Consider the following 20868-nt stretch of genomic DNA (forward strand, 5'->3'; position numbering starts at 1 on the left):
TAGAGGCGATCTCTGCTTCACTTACACAGCCATGTCTGACCCAGCACTGTTAGAAATGTTACATCTAAAGAAATCCCAATCTCTCTGCACCACACACTCCAGAAACCTCAACCTCATTACCACAATCAATAGAATATGCTGGAGGGACAGGTTCATAATCCAGAGACTGCCCATGCTATGGAATAGACTTCTCATACATGTCAAGCAGAGCACCTCACTGGCCCTCTTCAAGAGAAATCTTGATGAGTGGATGGGAAATAGAAAATTCACCCCGGGGATTTCTCCAGTGGCTTTATTTGACAGAGGCACTAGGAACTATGGTTGGGTGGCATGATGCCAGGGTAATCCTATGGGCTAGGCTTGTAAAGGCTCCAGGGCCATTAGCCTAGTACACGCCTATGAACCTATGAATCCAACTTACTAACCTAAATTCAGGTAATCTCCATGGTATCCCCGAAGTCTCAAACAACCCACTAAACAAGTATAGTGGGTCCAAAAACAAAACAGTGTAAGAAACATCTGTGTGTGGAAGATTTTCAATCCATATATAACTAGTTAATCACTGTATATTAATCAGATCAGATAATGGTAGTAGAGGTAGCAAACTTAAACTCGTCCTAAGTCAAAAAAATAATAAAAATATATATAATTTGAAATATTATACAGCATTACTAAGTATTTGAGAGTAATCCAAGCAGGGTAGGCAGTATGTTTCCAGTCAAAAATCCTTTATTAAGTGCACAGACAAGTGATCCAAGTAAAACAAAAAATAGAGTAATAGTTTTCTCACAAGCTTTCTAACTATATATATATATATATATATATATATACTTTTTATCAGGCAAGGGAGTGGTTTATTGTGCTGTAAAACAAAGTGTTATTAGTAGACATGTTAAATTCACATGCCTTCCCCCATCAGTGTGACATTTGAGCTGGTTCTGCCCTACCTAGTAGCTGTCATAATAATATATAGCCCTAATGTACTTTAAATAAAATGTATAATGATGTGGTACCTCTTATCATTTTTGTCTTACTTGGATCGCTTGTCTGTGTACTTAATAAAGGATTTTCAACTGGAAACAGACTGCCTACCCTGCTTGGATTACTTTACAATACTTAGTAATTCTGTATAATATTTCAAATTATATATTTTTTATTATTTTTTTTTACTTAAGACGAGTTTAGGTTTGCTACCTCTACTACAATTATCTTAACTTGCTAACCTACTAACCTAACATGACAGATTTGCCTTTGGCAAAAGTAAGTCTCATGATGCAGTGCAACGTAACACCCTTAGTGGCTGCGTGTACCCCAACAACTCACTCTACTCATTAGCTCACTCATTTACAAGGATCATCTCTTGGATGACGGAAGGCCATTCACCATTTACTATCAAAGAATCATGCATATCTCTGAGACTTGTGTGTCCTCTTAACCTCTATGTCTGTGCTGAGAGAGAGCTTTTCCTTTCTTCCTCCATCATTTGGGACTTACAAGCACCTTCTGCGTTCTCCCCACTCTTGATACCTTCAGTAAGCAGCTCATGTCGTACCTTCTGCATCAATCTACATGCTATTGTGTTGGTTGTGTATCTTAAATTTCTTGTTTTGTAGCCATTTTGATTTTGTCACTATGCATCTGTCCATTCTTATCCTGCACCCCACTAGAGGATGGCATTACCTGACACATAAAAAGTAGGTTTATTCATGCAAATAGTTGTTTTAAATTCCTGTTTTGTGTTGCTCATTTGTTATTGATTGCATGCTGTTCAGTTGTCTTTAATAAGTGTACTTATTTATTGTATTGCTTAAGATTTACTGTATTATGTCTACTTTGTATACTGTAACTAACTTGTGACCAAAATGGGCTTCCAGTGATCCAGTTCACTTAACTGCTAAATAAATTAGCCAATAATCCAAGCTGTTATTTACCAATGTGCAACAGTTTTACTTGTCACTCATTGGTTGCTGCCGGAAGAAAAGAATATTGCAAGTGATGTTCTTCATTTGGTCTTATTTATCAGCAGAAAAGAAAAAAACAACACACGGATGCAGACATGACACAAGAAACTTGAATTCATTAAATACTAAAGTTCTGCATTATTTATCATCTACTTACAGATGTAAGTATTTTACTGGCAATAGTTAATAACTCATCCCATTTAGTTGCTTATACTTTCAATCAAGCAGTTATAACACGGAGCTCTCCTGATATCCTTGGCTGATCCTATCAACATGTCCTTAGATTTGTGCGATTTTGTTAATAAAAGTTAATCATTATTGTTTTCTGCAATGCAGTTATTATTCTGTGCTAGTAATCCTGGGCATTATCTTTCAGGGGGCATCATTAATGTTTGTACTTCTTAAGTCCATAACTAGTACAAACAAACTTCTTACTACTATTTCAGGTAATTTGTTAGGTTTAACGGTTTTACAGTTTAGTTGTTTCTTCTGTATTGATTTATGAAATGTCATATATTTTCTTACTATATTGATTTGTTAAAGTTAGTAGTTAGGTCCTAGATATGTAGTCCCAAGACTGTTAAAGAGCCTACCCCAAATTCTCAATTGCCTCAAAGCACTGTCTGGTTAACTGACTTGTTCAAAATCACAGAGCAGATAATTGAAGGTGAGTAGTTTCAAACCCTGAACCCTTGGCACCTGAAGTAGTTCATTAACAGGTCGCAGCTTTGGCCTTTGTACTAACTGCTAGGTACATTTTCCATTTTTCTCATGTGCTTCCCAGTTTTTTTTAATAAAATAGATTAAGTTCTACAATAATGTGCTTTTCCTGACTTGCCTTTTGCATGTTCAGTAGTATTTACGTTTTATGTCGAACTTTATGACAGATTATGTCATTTTGGCTCAGCTAATAGCTGAAGAAGTTCCTTGTACAGTCCAAAAGTGCTGCCTAACAAATAAATGAATTCCTCTTTGTACTATATGAAAAAGTTGTGTGTTATCGGTGACAATGTTAGATCATGCTGTACTGTTGAAAACATGAGCGAATCTGCTTTGACTCTGCCATAAACATTTGTAGGAAGACCTTAGGTGTGGCATGGAAGAAACAGCACAAATATGTACCAATGTTCAGTTACTTAATAGTGCACAGTTCGTTTTAATGGCATTTCAAGTTTTTATGTGGCAAAGTAACCGACAAATTCACAGAGCTATCCAGGCCTAATGTAAGTCAAAAGTGAGAAATGAATGGGGTAAATAATTTTAAAGAAAAAAAAATAATAAAAAAGTCTCTGTAACTGCTCTTAGATTATAGGTTTTGAAAAAGCACTGACCGTAATATCCTGAAGCTGTAATTTGATAATCCAAAATGCTCCCAGAAGTCATTCCAAGGGGTCTCTGGCATGCTGAAAAATAAATAATAATTAGGTCACACAGTAGCTTTATGATGTAATCATCATTACCTGTTCTGTCCTGAGAGTATGTTATGACATCTGTTTGATGAAGCTGTGATTAGACAGTGTTATGATCCCATTACAATTCATATTTTTTATGTGATTACAAGAGAGCTATTTGCATTTGTTTAACAATTCTTAAATATGGACAAATAGCTGTTTTCAATATGGTAAAGAAAAACAGGTGCCAAGTCTTACTAAATGATGCCAAAGATGAAGTGGGCCCTCTATCTTATCACATAAAGTCATCATGTATGATTAGTATCTTGTGCTATTGGTGTGATGTCATGGACAGATGGCTTCACTTATCAATCTAGTGCTATTGGCATGATGTCACGGACAGATGACTTCACTTATCAGTCCTGTGCTATTGGCATGATATCAAGGACAGATGGTTTCACTTAGCAGTCCTGTGCTATTGGCATGATATCACGGATAGATGGCTTCAGTTATTGGTCCTGTGCTATTGGCATGATGTCATGGACAGATGGCTTCACTTATCAGTCCTGTGCTATTGGCATGATATCAAGGACAGATGGCTTCACTTATCAATCTTGTGCTATTGGCATGATATCATGGATAGATGGCTTCACTTATTGGTCCTGTGCTATTGGCATGATATCACAGACAGATGGCTTCACTTATCAGTCCTGTGCTATTGGCATGATATCAAGTACAGATGGCTTCAGTTATCAGTCCTGTGCTATTGGCATGATATCACAGACAGATGGCTTCACTTATCAGTCCTGTGCTATTGGCATGATGTCATGGACAGATGACTTCACTTATCAGTCCTGTGCTATTGGCATGATGTCATGGACAATGGCTTCACTTATCAGTCCTGTGCTATTGGCATAATGTCATGGACAGATGGCTTCACTTATCAGTCCTGTGCTATTGGCATGATATCATGGACAGATGGCTTCACTTATCAGTCCTGTGCTATTAGCATGATGTCATGGACAATGGCTTCACTTATCAGTCCTGTGCTATTGGCATGATGTCATGGACAATGGCTTCACTTATCAGTCCTGTGCTATTGGCATGATATCACGGACAGATGGCTTCACTTATCAGTCTTGTGCTATTGGCATGATATCACAGACAGATGGCTTCACTTATCAGTCCTGTGCTATTGGCATGATGTCATGGACAATGGCTTCACTTATCAGTCCTGTGCTATTGGCATAATGTCATGGACAGATGGCTTCACTTATCAGTCATGTGCTATTGGCATGATATCATGGACAGATGGCTTCACTTATCAGTCCTGTGCTATTGGCATGATATCACGGACAGATGGCTTCACTTATCAGTCTTGTGCTATTGGCATGATATCACAGACAGATGGCTTCACTTATCAGTCTTGTGCTATTGGCATGATGTCATGGACAATGGCTTCACTTATCAGTCCTGTGCTAGTGGCATAATGTCATGGACAGATGGCTTCACTTATCAGTCCTGTGCTATTGGCATAATGTCATGGACAGATGGCTTCACTTATCAGTCCTGTGCTATTGGCATAATGTCATGGACAGATGGCTTCACTTATCAGTCCTGTGCTATTGGCATGATATCATGGACAGATGGCTTCACTTATCAGTCCTGTGCTATTGGCATGATATCATGGACAGATGGCTTCACTTATCAGTCCTGTGCTATTGGCATAATGTCATGGACAGATGGCTTCACTTATCAGTCATGTGCTATTGGCATGATATCACGGACAGATGGCTTCACTTATCAGTCATGTGCTATTGGCATGATATCACGGACAGATGGCTTCACTTATCAGGCAATACTGTACACTTGTTACTGCCTGCTGACACTGAACGACAGGAAACCAATCATTTCTGATGCATGATTCAGGATTTCTAAGCACTGACATTTACCTGCTGTTGGCACATTATCCCAGTCATGTGAAGAAAACGTAATCACATACTATTGCATGGATGTGCACCGCTTCTTATAGCATGACACTACAATGTAATATGCACTCTTTGATCTTTTGGGATACTGAACAGTATGTAATAAACAAACAATAAATAGTCACACTTCAAGGAGTGTTCTGTTTGTTTGCACAGTATTTGGTGACTCTTTTGCTATATTATATTATATTAAGGCATGAGTAATAGACCACATTGCTATATAATACTGAAACATGTACAGTCATTCTCTTCTGAAGTACTGATTTGACATAATAATAAACATTACACAATTTCATTTATTCACTACATAGCTAGCCATCTTTCTTGGTATCTACATAATTAACTGTTAATTGCTCTTTCATACCACTGGGAAATTTTGATCACAGCTCTATTACTTTTACCTTAAGAAGACAGCCATCACCACATATTACCAATAAGAAGTTCAGTTTTGGATTACTGAATCATGAAGCAGTAAAATACGATATTGCAATGGCAACTGGAGGAGTTCAGGTCTGAAGAAGAGTAGTGGTTATGGGTATATAATGTTACAAAACAATACTGTTTGCAGGTGTGGAGGCCATTGTAGGTACCATTAACCATCATTCTAAATGGAAGTCATTATCAAAATGGTGGAGTTGGAGAACAAGAAAACTGTATAAAAAGAAAAAAAAGTGAATTTTCCTGTTCTATAAAAAGTATACAACAAACATAAAAGTCAAAATGAAATAAAATTACTAAGCATTTGCAGAATTTAATAAAATTTGAAAAGATAAGCCCCCGGATTCATGAAGGTGTAAGGCCTGTGCCGGCCGTGCAGCGTATAAATGGTGTAGTAGCGCCATATGCATATTAACGAAGGTGTTCCGCTACCACATCCACGTGCATAGGACACGTGCGAGAATGCATGGGGCATTACTAAGCTGCGCCCGGAGGCGTGTCAATGTCGGCTGGCGATGGGCAACCAAAACTGCTGAATATTATAGCCTGCCTGCAATAGTAATAGCACCTATCAGTGTCCGTGGATAATGAAACGTATGCAAAGCATGCAAGACAGTTCCCGGCCACACAAAATGGAGAACCAAACAGAAATGCACGCAACATAATATAAGTTTCCGTCCATGGAACAAATGATATTTAAAATCGTGTGTCCGTAATGTACTGCACTGTCAGAAGTTATACCCAGTGGAAGTGAAACGCATCATGTCAGCGCGCCGCCAATACACACGTCTAGCCCCATGGGTATTGTCACCAGCAGTTCCACAGTGGTAGTGATAGTACACAGCAGGGCAGTTGTGGCTATATAACAACCATAAAGAAACCTGACAGTCCAAATTGTATACCAAACACACACAAACATATGTATATTAAAATGTGCTATACACATGAACAGGAATGTAACCGTCACATACACATAGGATGCTATATGCGGAACCGGGATATCCAAAAGTAGGACCCATGCATGCAAATGCAATACGCAACAACCCCAGTATAGCACATAACCCGCACCCATGTCCGAATGTCCACCAAATCCAGCTACCAGCCTTGCGCATCCATACACCTGCACATAGCGAGTATTCCCCATATGTAGTAGGAAGTATCATCCTAGGCAGTGTCCGGATTGCAAATATGTATCCCACGATTGTAAACATCCCATCACAGGTACGTAAATCCAAATGCCCGCGCGTTAATGTTCCGGCAAAATGTGTGTACATCCCGCGTGGGATAAGTAACCTGTTGAAACCTCAGAGTTGTTTACACGCCACGGTGTCCATTACTGTACACATCTGGAGAAAACATGCATGTGTAGTCACGGTACTGTTCAGTTTCTACACAGACATGCAAAACATACTACGCAGGATGGAACAGCTGTCCACCATGCAGGTCACCCCACTAGGGTTGCCACCTGTTCAGATGGCCAAGGTGGGACATCCCTTGTAGAAATGTGAGAATTTGCAGGATAAAACATACCCCCAGCCAGTGCAAAGGACAGAATTACACGTGTATGCCAAGATAAAAGCTTATTCCATAGCATTTGAATAGCTTATGCTATCCCAAATAATAGTTATGTGTACCAGATACAAAATACCTGTATCATGCAACTAGTAAAGAAAATAAGAAATATATTATTGTCTTAAAATCACAGGACATTTGCCATGTCTTAGGTGTCATCACAGGACACAACTGTCCAAAGTGGGACCTCCCCTCACAAAGAGGAACAAGTGGTAACCCTACACCCCACTGAATTATCGACAGTATCGACTCAATCACATACTGACACCACCTCGAAACCTATTACAGCAACAAAACCTGGACAAAGCCTAAAAGGATGGGTGGACAAATAGGGACAGATGTAATTACTGCTCTCACAAACTTCGAAAGTTCACTGAATAATAGTATGTACATAAGTATGAAATGTTGTGAAGGATGTGGGGTAGTCCCCAGTATTACAGAGGTCCGTACATTTATACTGTAACAAACCGTCACATATGTTGACTGTACTATTGCATACCTGTAGTTAATTCATAGTTAAGTCATGTGCAAAATAATAACTCTCGTAAGAATGAATACAGGAAATAGTCAAATGTGAATGGGAACACCACTCACCGTGGATTATGTATTGTAACCACCCCCACCCATATTATGTATTGCTAACATCATAAGCTGCTGACAGGTGCCCAAACACCTGCGTCTGTAAACACAGATAAATTGTTTAAAATGGACAAACCCTGTCCATGTGCTTTGTCTGACATTTGAACACGGTCAGGGCGGTTCCGTTCACCAGGCAGACAAGCCTAAACCCAGATCACCACATGAACACCCTGACAATTAAAGACTTGTATGTGTCAGGACTATAAGCCTTGGGGTTCTGAACATCCCTGCAGTGATGAAATATGCAGTCTGGGTCCAGAGCAGTAGGGAATAGGGAATGTGTAACATGTAGTACCGCATTTTTCCCAGCAGGAGAATGGATGCCTGTGTGGTAAGTGAAGTGGTGAGGCATATGTTAATGTAGCTATGTACCACGGGTATGCATATAAATGAGTCAGAACACCAAACGTATAGTGGTTACAGCATCCGGCCAACATGAATGCAGTCCCGGTTCAACTACGACTACAGCACATATAATGTTAAAGTGTAATGAATGCGTCTGTACTGTACAGACATTTAAATATGTAAAGGTGAACGTGTGTTTCGCATATGTCCGTTAACCGGATTAGAGATATTTTACTGGTACTGTCACAAGTAATAAAGCCCACGTAAGCACAAAGACTTAGTAAACATATGTAACCCACAATAAGGATATGCATGTGTGTCTGCGCGTAACCCACAATAAGGAAATGCAAGTGCGCCTGTGCGTGTGTAATCCACTCACAGCATAGCAAATGAATGCCAGTTTCTACACGTAATCTCTATATATGGATATATACATTTGTGTATAGATATATATATATCCACAGACTTAAACTAAATACATATATGAAATAAAGAATGTACATATATATATATATATATATATATATATATATATATATATATATATATATATATATATATATATATATATAAAACAAATGTCCTCATAGATATAACACATGTACATAAATAGGTTACACCATAGCTAGTATGGATACACATAACAGACATTCAATTAAGGTAAATACACTGCTGCTCCCAAAACTACTGCCCAGAAAGTATCAGTGTGCCAGATCTGTAAGTTCTACTCTTTAAACATGGATATAGGTGTTCTTTGCAGGACTCCAAAAATAGTGAATCTATAAATGCACAGCCCTGTAATGATTGCTGCAAAGAAGTGTCATCCGCAACTACAATATAGCTGTACATGCAACAGTAGCTTCTGCAAGTGTAATAACACATGGGTTGACAGAATGTAAGACATATGTACCGACATGCGGAGAGTGGATAGTGCTTAGAAGTGTCGTCATAATTTATTATCGCTCACATTAAATATGTGTTATGACTACTGTGGAGGGGTGTCAGGTCTGGGAATCATGGGTATGCAATAATGGGCCTAGATGCCTAGGTGTTGGTTGGCACAGATTTATGAGGTCCGCCCCATGGGAGTGATTAATACACCTATGTGGGTATAGCAGATGCCTCTAACTTCCTAAAATGAAGAACCCATCTACCGGATATAGTGTAAACTATTGGGGAAGACGTAGGGAGTTATATTAGTGTCATGTAAGCGATTATCATGGACATACATGCGTACGAATAAGATGGTAACCATACCTCTCAATCAGAATAAGACATCTGGACAAAGGCATTGTAAAATAAGTACAAATAGGGAATATCTCAAATATTCCTCTTACAAAGTCAGAACGTGGATAGAATAATGGATCAGTCAATAGTATGAATGTTTTGAGGGTTATTAATTGTAAATAACAAATGTCTGTCATTATTGCCTAACCCCACAGTCCCAAATGACTTCCCACTAAATTACCCGAAAGGCATTGCACAATATTATTAAAAAAGGAACAAAATCAGACATCTAAGTTAGGGACATTTACTCAAAATGTGTACAGTTGAGAGGTATGAAGGTAACCCTGACCTAAATAAATGTACAGAACTAGTGCGATTAGGTGGACAGGTGTGAAGAAAGACGTGATGACAAATGACAAAACATGTATAAGTCAAAAGCATGTACCTCGACAAATCTGGATGAATACTAATGCCCTGTGATAGTCAATGTGGAAGGTTAATAGAAACAACATAAATGTGTCCCTCAGGGTGCTATGCAGTGTCCCTGAGACAGTGTTCAGTCTCTCACACACGCATGTGAGTTCTGCCACTGATGGAAAGCACAAATACCAGCGAACACATAAGGTAGATTATAGCAGAATATGTTTTGATCAGCAGCTGTTGGCTTTTGTGAGGAACACAACACTCTGGGTGGGTGTGTCCTACAAAAGGAATGTAATGGCATCTGGCCTGTGATTTTTTCCATATATTGTGTGTAGTGGTGTAATAAAATGACATATCTTGTATCAGAAACAGATACATGTTATAGGAAACAGTATCATCGACTATACCACTACAAGACAAATCTGAAGGTATGAAAAGTGCTGAAGTAGTCAGTTTAGTATTGACCGCAGGTATGTGTGGACTTGTCAAATGTCACAGCTGTACATATAGTCCCGATAGGGCTGTCACCTCTACAAATGATGAAAGTGGGAGGTGCTCTGTATAAATGACAGACGTAGCAGGTCAAAACATACCTACCTACAGCCATGCTTACTCCACAAATAGACATACTAGCACACATCAAAGCTTAGGCCAGGATTCAGGAAGCTTTGGTTGGCGTACGAGTAGAGTAAGAGTAGAGCAAAGCAAGATGTCCGTCGAGCTATTCAGCAATATCCTGTAGGGGCGTGTAACACAGCCCCTCAAACGAACATTGCACGGACAATGTTAGGATATGCAAGTTACCCCATTTGTAGGTGAAAGCTATGCAAATGATGTAAAATATGCGATACATGAAACAGTAAGCTGTCCATGCAAGAGTAGAGGTATGTGCAGAAATGTACACGGATGTTAACCGAGTAACGTTCTGCAAGTAGCTAAACAGAGCAATGTCATCTGCAAATAAAGGATGGCTTAGTTGAAGAAGCATGCCAATGGCCAAATATAATGCCAGTGGCATGTATTCCCATTGGAAATTAATAAAACTCTAGTTGTCCTCCCCCGATCTCCGAGTACACGCTGTGCATACAAAACAAGACAAATATGTAAAACATACATGCAAATTGTAATGTCAGTTAAAAGTTATTGCGTCATGCAGGGGAATGGCAAGCTGAAGACAACATGGCTACTGAGTAGTGGTTGCTATGTGTGGAAGCGCACTCTCAGAGATGTAACCAAGCATTAGTAGGCAATCCTATGCAATTGAGGCTGAGGATAGTGAAGCACAAGTTGTCATGCCATATGGGCCAAGCCCCTACAGTGTAAGAGTAGGTGAAGGGGACTATCAGCGTAGAAGATAGGTGACATCATGAGTGTGTATGTATAAAACACTGTAATCTTATTGGAGCAGTGTGTCACATGTCTGCTGTCAGTGAGTCATCAGTGGAAGAGGCGTGTTATGATTTATCCTAGGTAAAGTCAGTAAACTGACGGTGTACACCATGGATATCACTGAAGTTCCTTGCAAACCTGGTGAAGTGTGTTTGCGCCCGTGCAAGCCTGTAAGCCTGAGTAAGCATGTGTGCATGTGTGTCAGCCTGTGTGCGTGACTTGAAGAACGAGTAAGCTACTGTAAGATTGTTGAAGCCTGTGGAATGTTGTGTAAGCCAGTGTAAGTGTTTGTACGCATGTATAAGCCTGTGTGTGCACGTGGAAGTGGATATGCACTTCACTGTGCTCCTATGCGCGGCGCCGCTCACTGTGGACACAAACAGTGAAAAGGAAGGTAAACAAATAGCAGTAAGTTAACCAAGGAGAACTACCACAGCTAGCAGGTGGAAACAATCAGACTGAGTATATTACACAGCCAGTACAGTAGCCCAGCACAGCACAGCACGTACAACTCTACAAACAGTAGTCCACCATGTTATTCTCAGACACACTGCAACACTGTAGTATAGTAAGAGAAGTGCAAACTGTAAAAGACTAACTGAGACAACATAATGTTAGGGGCTGCCATTGCTATTATACGTCAACATATGCAACATGTGGAGGGTTGTGCCAATGTGAATGCCGCTCAGCATCACACAGTGAGTAGACGCAGAGGAATGTGCAGGCACAGGGCAAACTACCAGGGGCTACATGAGCTGGAGATAGTACAGCTCTATAGAGTGGACAGAGACCACCTGCAGAAGATTGTGGATCTGTGCAGGCCATGTCTCACACACAGACCCAACAGAGGGAAACCTATCCCAGTGGAAACCAAGGTATGTGTTGCCCTAAGGATACCAGCAACAGGTACCTTCCAGAGATCAACTGGTGATATGATGTGGATTTTACAAACATCAGCATCCAGGGTACTGCACCAGGTCATGAATGCCATGTCAGCACATGCCAGTGATGATGTATATATCCCCAATTCCCGTAAGGTATTGAGCAGCAATATGTGTCATTTCCACACAATAGTGAAATACCCTAAGTACTGTATGCAATACACTGCACGCACATATGCATCAAAGCACCAGCCAGTGAGTGTAGCAGGGCCTACATCATCCACAAGGGCTTCCCCTCCATGAAGTGGCGGTTTGTGTGTGATGGCCAGCCCGTAATAATGAATGTGTGTGCTGGATGCCCTGGAAGCCGCAATGCTTCCGATATGTGGCATCTGACGCAGCTGTACAAAACATTTGGCAATGGGGACAACCCTCATGGTCACCTAGTGGGGGATGCCGGATGTGCAGTCCAACTGTGGCTGATGACACACATCAGAAATGCACACACACATGAACAGGAATGCCATAATGAGGCACACGCACATACAGAAACCTTACTCTAGCATGTGTATGTGTCGCCAAGACACAGTTCTGGTGCCTGGACACATCTGGTGGAGCATTACCGCACTTGTCAACTACATGTATCAGAACTGTCTGTGGCCTAGGTCATCTGAGTCACACACACACACACACACACACACACACACACACACACACACACACACACACATGACAGTTTATATACATAGTGTGAGTGACTGTTCATGTATGTGTAATACTGCAGAACAGTTCAAACACAGCAAAGTATGTCAATAATGGACATTCATCATAGTTGTACAACCACCTTGGAGGATATGCATGCAGAACTCTCATTGCATATGTGATACAGTGATGTACTGCACAATACCATTGTAAATGCAAATATCAAATGACAAATGACATAGCACATATCTATATGTACACATTGTTACCCATTATACATATTGGGGTGTAATACCTATGTGTTACTGTTGGTAAAGTATGTGTAGTAAATGTGGATAACTGACTCTGTTTAGCCTTATAGGTGTACAGCATGGGTTGGATAACACGTATCTGTCTGTATGATACCTTTGTGTAGACTAAATGTGTCATGTGCAGAATGCATTCTAGGCCACAGTATGAATTCCCAGATGTGGACAGGAATATCCCTGTTGTCTTTGCTTGTAACTAACATGGCTACATGTCAAACAGTAATGGTCCCAGCAATGTGTGGCGGTCAATACCAGTGCGAACTGGTACAGTATAGTACATGTAGGATCCACATGCTACTGTGTGTCCTACATGTGTGGGACAGTTGTGAAGATATCATATAACAATTGGTAATTCAGACTGTTGAGGTCGTGTCTACTACCATAATGCAAAACTATGACAGATAGTAACAGTATCACCCACAGCACTGTGTAAAACCATAGCAATCACACATGTGTAGACAAGTACAACAATATGTGTAGTATAATGCATACTGGCCACCAATGGAAACTATGACGTGTTAACAGTGTGAAATACAGGGCATGTCACCATTCCAATGTGTCCACTATACATGTAGATGCAGACAGTGCACCCTCACCATGTTCACATATAGATACATGTGAATCTGTACTACACACATCTCACACGTACTGCACACTCTGTAACACATGCTGCCAATATTACACACGTCAGTCAAATGGCACATGGATGGATAATACATCTTCAGAATTAACAGTGCTGTACACTATACTACATTGATGATCATAGCTGGAATGTATCATGCCTGCTTACATACACCTAGAAGGAAATCCCATTGTAACATTATTACAGTGCTATGAAGCCACCCTGTGCATCAGCACCATGTTAGTCCATACCTGCATCAATGTTACACATTACAAGAGATGGCACAGGTGTCATCATATGCACAGGGTATGTAGTTTATTTTCCAGAGCCTGTCAGTGAACCAGCCAATCAACATATATGCATTTGTGTGTGTGTGCGGGACAACAGGTTTTGCATGGCCCAATGTTGATGCAATGTGTGTGTGTGTTATGTGTTAACCCTAGCTGTTTGTTTTATGTGTGTCTCTGCATGTACACTGTTTCAGCATGTGTCAGCCATATACTGGAGGTTGTGGGACAGTCACAGACTGTACCTGCCAAGCTGTACAGATTGCCATTCCTGGCCATGGACACCCCTCCATGCATTCAACCATAGTCCAGTCCTGCACCTGGTAATGTATACGCATACATACATGGGATCTGTATCACAACCTGTGGATAAACGGGTGTCAGTAATGTTAACCTGATTTGCATAGTATTGCCATGTAATACATAGGTATATGAGCCATAGTCATCCTCCAGCGTAATAACCACTGCTGACTACTGCTGAGATGTGCACATGACCATTTAAAGGTGCTGTGCTATCATTGTTTTCAATGTCCCTGGTACTACCCAGCAACAAAATAACTGGTCACTACTCAACTATAACCAAGGATCACTACAGCACACAGTATGTGCACTATCACAGAGCCATAGCACATTCAGATACATCCAAGGTGAACATGTACAGACAATGCAGCACATTCAATGGTGCTAATATCCACATACATATTACAAAGATATATATATATATATATATATATATATATATATATATATATATATATATAGATACACACACACACACACACACACACACACACACACACACACACACACACACACACCTGGAAGGGCCGGGAGTTGAACATACACCTACCTACTCTAACACACTACAGCATTATGCATTTACAGAACGCGCTACCGAGATTACTGAACACAGCACTCCCAGAGGCATACTTCTAGGTGGGTGACATCATCCACAAAGACAAAGACGCCGATAGGGAATGTATGTGTTTTGAGGCATCTAAAAGCAATACTGTGTCCCCAGGCAGCTGGAAACACACACACACACACACTTGGAAGGGCCGGGAGTTGAACATACACCTACCTACTCTAACACACTACAGCATTACGCATTTACAGAATGCGCTACCGAAATTACTGAACACAGCACTCCCAGAGGCATACTTCTAGGTGGGTGACATCATCCGCAAAGGCAAAAACACCGATAGGGAATGTATGTGTTTTGAGGCATCTAAAAGCATTACTGTCTTCCCAGGCAGCTGGAAACACACACACACACACACACACTTGGAAGGGCCGGGAGTTGAACATACACCTACCTACTCTAACACACTACAGCATTATGCATTTACAGAACGCACTACCGAGATTTACTGAACACAGCACTCCCAGAGGCATACTTCTAGGTGGGTGACATCATCCGCAAAGGCAAAGACGCCAATAGGGAATGTATGTGTTTTGAGGCATCTAAAAGCATTACTGTGTCCCCAGGCAGCTGGAAACACACACACACACACACACACACACACTTGGAAGGGCCGGGAGTTGAACATACACCTACCTACTCTAACACACTACAGCATTATGCATTTACAGAACGCGCTACTGAGATTAATGAACACAGCACTCCCAGAGGCATACTTCTAGGTGGGTGACATCATCCACAAAGGCAAAGACGCCGATAGGGAATGTATGTGTTTTGAGGCATCTAAAAGCAATACTGTGTCCCCAGGCAGCTGGAAACACACACACACGCACACACACACACACACACACACACACTTGGAAGGGCCAGGAGTTGAACATACACCTACCTACTCTAGCACACTACAGCATTACACATTTAGAGAATGCGCTACTGAGATTACTGAACACAGCACTCCCAGAGACATACTTCTAGGTGGGTGACATCATCCACAAAGGCAAAGACGCCGATAGGGAATGTATGTGTTTTGAGGCATCTAAAAGCATTACTGTGTCCCCAGGCAGCTGGAAACACACACACACACACACACACACACACACACACACACACACACACACACACACACACTTGGAAGGGCCGGGAGTTGAACATACACCTACCTACTCTGACACACTACAGCATTACGCATTTACAGAACGCGCTACCGAGATTACTGAACACAGCACTCCCAGAGGCATATTTCTAGGTGGGTGACATCATCCGCAAAGGCAAAGACGCTGATAGGGAATGTATGTGTTTTGAGGCATCTAAAAGCAATACTGTGTCCCCAGGCAGCTGGAAACACACACACACACACACACACACACACACACACACACACACACACACACACACACTTGGAAGGGCCGGGAGTTGAACATACACCTACCTACTCTAACACACTACAGCATTACACATTTACAGAACACGCTACCGAGATTACTGAACACAGCACTCCCAGAGGCATACTTCTAGGTGGGTGACATCATCCGCAAAGGCAAAGATGCCGATAGGGAATGTTTAGAGAGTGAGCGGTCTGAAAGCATATTACCGTCCCAAGGTAGATGTACACAAACACGGCAGTGGTGTCATTGGGCCAACTAAATATCTACGGAGCACAACAACACTAAATAGATACGGGATGCGACACAGACAGTACACCCTTTGGGAGAGCAACCAGTGAGTTCAATGTAGGCATCCATCGTGACATTGAAATTGGACATCTGGTGCCTGGATGACCACCATGGCTATACAGGATGTCAATGGCCATGCCCACATGCTTAGTATCACACGTCTGTTTGGAATGTACTGTGTGTCCATCTACACAATGGCGTACTGAGCATGCTCACACACTTAGCAGTTGCAAAGGGCCATCTTGCATGCACACAGAGTCTAATCACGGAAGGGCGCAGTGTGGAATGTACTGTGTGTCCATCTACACAACGGCATACTGGGCATGCTCACACACTTAGTATTTGCAAAGGGCCATCTTGCATGCACACGGAGTCTAATCACGGAAGGGCACAGTGTGGAATGTACTGTGTGTCCATCTACACAATGGCGTACTGGGCATGCTCACACACTTAGCAGTTGCAAAGGGCCATTTTGCATGCACACGGAGTCTAATCACGGAAGGGTCAGTGTGGAATGTACTGTGTGTCCATCTACACAACGGCATACTGGGCATGCTCACACACTTAGCAGTTGCAAAGGGCCATCTTGCATGCACACGAACTCTAATCATGGAAGGGCGCAGTGTGGAATGTACCATGTGTACATCTACACAACGGCGTACTGGGCATGCTCACACAGCATTTGCAAAGGGCCATTTTGCATGCACACGGACTCTACTCATGGAAGGGCACAGTGTGGAATGTACTGTGTGTACTGGGCATGCTCACACACTTAGCAGTTGCAAAGGGCCATCTTGCATGTAGATGGAGTGTACACACAGAAGGGCACAGTAAGGTATAACTGCCCTCACGCACAGGGCGGTCACACATGCAATGACCTGTACACACACAGCTGCCATCACAGCTGTCACAGGTGCAGGTCACACATGTACACACTGCAGTGTACACTGTAGCTGTCAAGTCAGCACCATGTCGTTGGTGCAGCACTACACAGCCGTATGGTCCCACAACACCATGTGACACATGACCACTGGGCTGTACAGCGGTGTACACCAGCTGTGCAGAGTACACACGTACCAACAGGGATCCAACAGGTGTTTTGCATTGCAATGATACCAGTATACATGAACAGGTCGGCTCAAGACATACCATGGCCCTTACACAGCTGTGATACCTGACTGTTGCTGTACACCAATGAACACACGTCTGGGTATGTCATACATGTGATTGTGTGGATGTGTGCATGGACTGCACACACAACACATACATACATAGCCTTTGATGTACCTCGTGCATAACACTGGCCTAATCAATGCAACATACGCGAATCGAAGGTGGGCCCATGTCTGTTGAATGCTCACACTACAGGGGGTAGCAGTGTTGACTGGGACACATACCCTTGTACTGGTCGCCTGTGACACCCATGATATCATACCGCAGTCCATGTGTTATGTATGTCAACACACATGTCCAGCAATAGCAATGCATACAAACATGGCAACAGGAGACACATGTGACATCTGTACTGTGCATGCAGCAAACATGCATGTGCAGTGGCCGATGTCTGTAATATAGTTGCACCTACCTACGACATGCAGACGCAATGCAGACCCATCATTGACATCTGTATACGGTGACATACAAACAGCATGTATGGAGGGATGTGTGTACATAACGTGGTGAACCACCTGTCTAGATGTATGTGTGCAGGGTGTGGCTCACAGTTGTGTCACACACCATTCTATCATGCCATGTGCAAACAGTACGCTATGTCGCTGTTACGTGACGGTGCTGACATAATGCATACACAGCGGTCAGGTGTTAACAACTATATGTCACATGGCACCTGTAACACCTACATCCTCCCGTGTGCATATAGCAGCACATTTGCCAGATATAAAGTTGGTACACATAATGCAATCAATACCGCTGCATGTCCATCAAACGTGTCATCATATGGCAGGTGTATCATTCCCAGCACTGCCATGTGTGTCCAAATGTGTGACCAGGGATGCCACATATCACTGGGAATATGTCCCAGTTGCTACACATCCCTGTACACCATTGTAGAGATCTGTACATACGTCAGTGTGGGAAGCATGACATTCGCCGGTGAGGTGCATCACACACGTCGGCTGTCCGTATACACATGTGTGGTCACCACAGTGTGTGTGTCTATATGTATGTCTGGTGCTTGGTGTGAGTGTGTATGCTAATATACTGTGGGAAATGATCACTAGCCCCACATGGTGACTAACCCGTAATGGTGATGCATTGCACAACCCTGTTGATGCCATAGGTCCCAGCCATACTGGCTACCTGTGCATGTCCCTTCTCTGTGACATGTCGTGTGGGTGCATAGTACTGTGAGGGTGATGACCACACAGGCAAGGGTCCCCAGCTGCGCACTATGGGGTGTGCGTTATAGTGGTGTACACCCTGTGAATGCGGCCATGTTCCCGAACTGGTACAGGGTCCTACTGCTGCACAGTGTGGCCTCCAGCTACCAAGTGACCCTCACATCATCATTGGCCAGGCCGCTGTGTACAACCCCTGCACCATGTCACCATACCTGTAATGTGTCCTGCTATGTATGTCACGTCTCTGTCCAGTGTAGCCTGTGACACTGACCACATGCGTCAGGTGCAGTATATGTGCGGACATCTGTGTCATGTTGGTGTGTCCAACAGTCAGGTTGAGGGTACATGTAGCATGCTGATATTGCCAGACGTGCCTGTGTGTAATCCACAGTTACACGTGGGAGACTGCAAACACTGCTACCTGTAGGCACATGCAAGTACACCATAGGAGGGAACCAGGGTATCACAACCAACATGGTGCTACAGATGTAACCGAGACGCATACCATGAACACATCACAATGCATGCTGCACCTGCACTACATGGTATGACTGGTGCATGTCGACAGTACACAACCTATGTCACATACACAACTCAGTATTTACACACAACCACTGCAACATACACATCCCTCACTATGCATACACAGGTATTACATACACCTCTCACTATGCTGTTCACCCTGTGCTTCAGAATATTTGTGCATAACCCTGCACCGATGGTGTGGATGACAGGGATGCAGCACAGGCTTCATCATATGCACAGGGTGATATGTTTGCCAGGGGCATAGGCTGCACCAATGGATAACATCATGTGTGTGTAAGGGCGGTGAGTTGACTGGACATGTCTGTGCAGAATGCATGTGGATGTTGTGGAGCCCTACAGTTGTGTTTGCTGTGTGCGTGTATGTGTGTACACAGTTCTGCCATTTGTGATGCCTACACGGGGTATAATTGACAGCTCCAGATTGTACAGTGCTGGTTGTACAGCTCACTGTGTCCGTCCACGGCCATGTGACCTGTGCCTGCCTGGGGTTGCACGGGCACTACCAGGTGGAGGTACAGAGTGGCTACTGTCCGATGACACATGTCCGCTGGAACCGTGTCCCCGCTGAGACCATCCAGGGCCACGTCCACGTGGCCTGCTGTGTTCTGGTGGTGACAACGCAGCACCAGCTGCACTGCTACTGCTACCAGCACTATGGGAGCGGGCATGTGAGGTGGCACACTCACGTCGACCTACACTAGGTGGTGTTGCTGGCCTACGTCCATGGCCTACGCCTCACTCCTACCAGGTGTTCCAGCACAGACAGCTCCCGCTCGCGGATTGCCATGCCTCGGTCAAGGATTCCGACCATTTCACTTAGTCGCCTATCCAGAACATTAGCAATCTGCTGTTGAGCATTTGCCAATGCCTGGATGTTGTCATTTAGGGTATGGATAGCAGCCCTCTGCAGCCTCTGCCCTTCTCTGTTCTGCCGTTCAGCACGTGCCTGTGCCGCCATTACAGTCTGGAACATGCGTCTGGTGATACCAGCTGCTGCACTCTGTCCTGCAGGTGCATGTCTGCCAGAGGTCCTCCTACGAGCAGCACTGGCCACATGCCTGTGTGGCGCATCTGCAGTCATTACACTGACACCATGGTGTGTAGACACACCTTCTGTAGCCACCACATGTTCCTGTTCCATGCCAACAGACGCTGACTGTCCTTCCTCTATGGCCACCGGTGATGCGGTATGTG

The 20868-nt window shown here is 42.9% G+C and overlaps 1 protein-coding gene across 2 annotated transcripts in view; it reads right to left on the reverse strand.

Moving 5' to 3' along the window:
* F8 (coagulation factor VIII) overlaps positions 1–20868 on the reverse strand; it is a 2728596-nt gene that overhangs the window by 808923 nt on the left and 1898805 nt on the right. For both annotated transcript variants that reach the window (XM_044057714.1, XM_044057713.1), the window contains one exon: positions 3293–3364. In XM_044057714.1, the coding sequence (XP_043913649.1) occupies positions 3293–3364 (72 nt within the window). The remainder of the gene's footprint in view (positions 1–3292; positions 3365–20868) is intronic.

This window comes from Protopterus annectens, chromosome 15.part0 (assembly GCF_019279795.1).
Source record: "Protopterus annectens isolate FY-2018-M chromosome 15.part0, PAN1.0, whole genome shotgun sequence".
Lineage (NCBI taxonomy): Eukaryota > Metazoa > Chordata > Ceratodontiformes > Protopteridae > Protopterus > Protopterus annectens.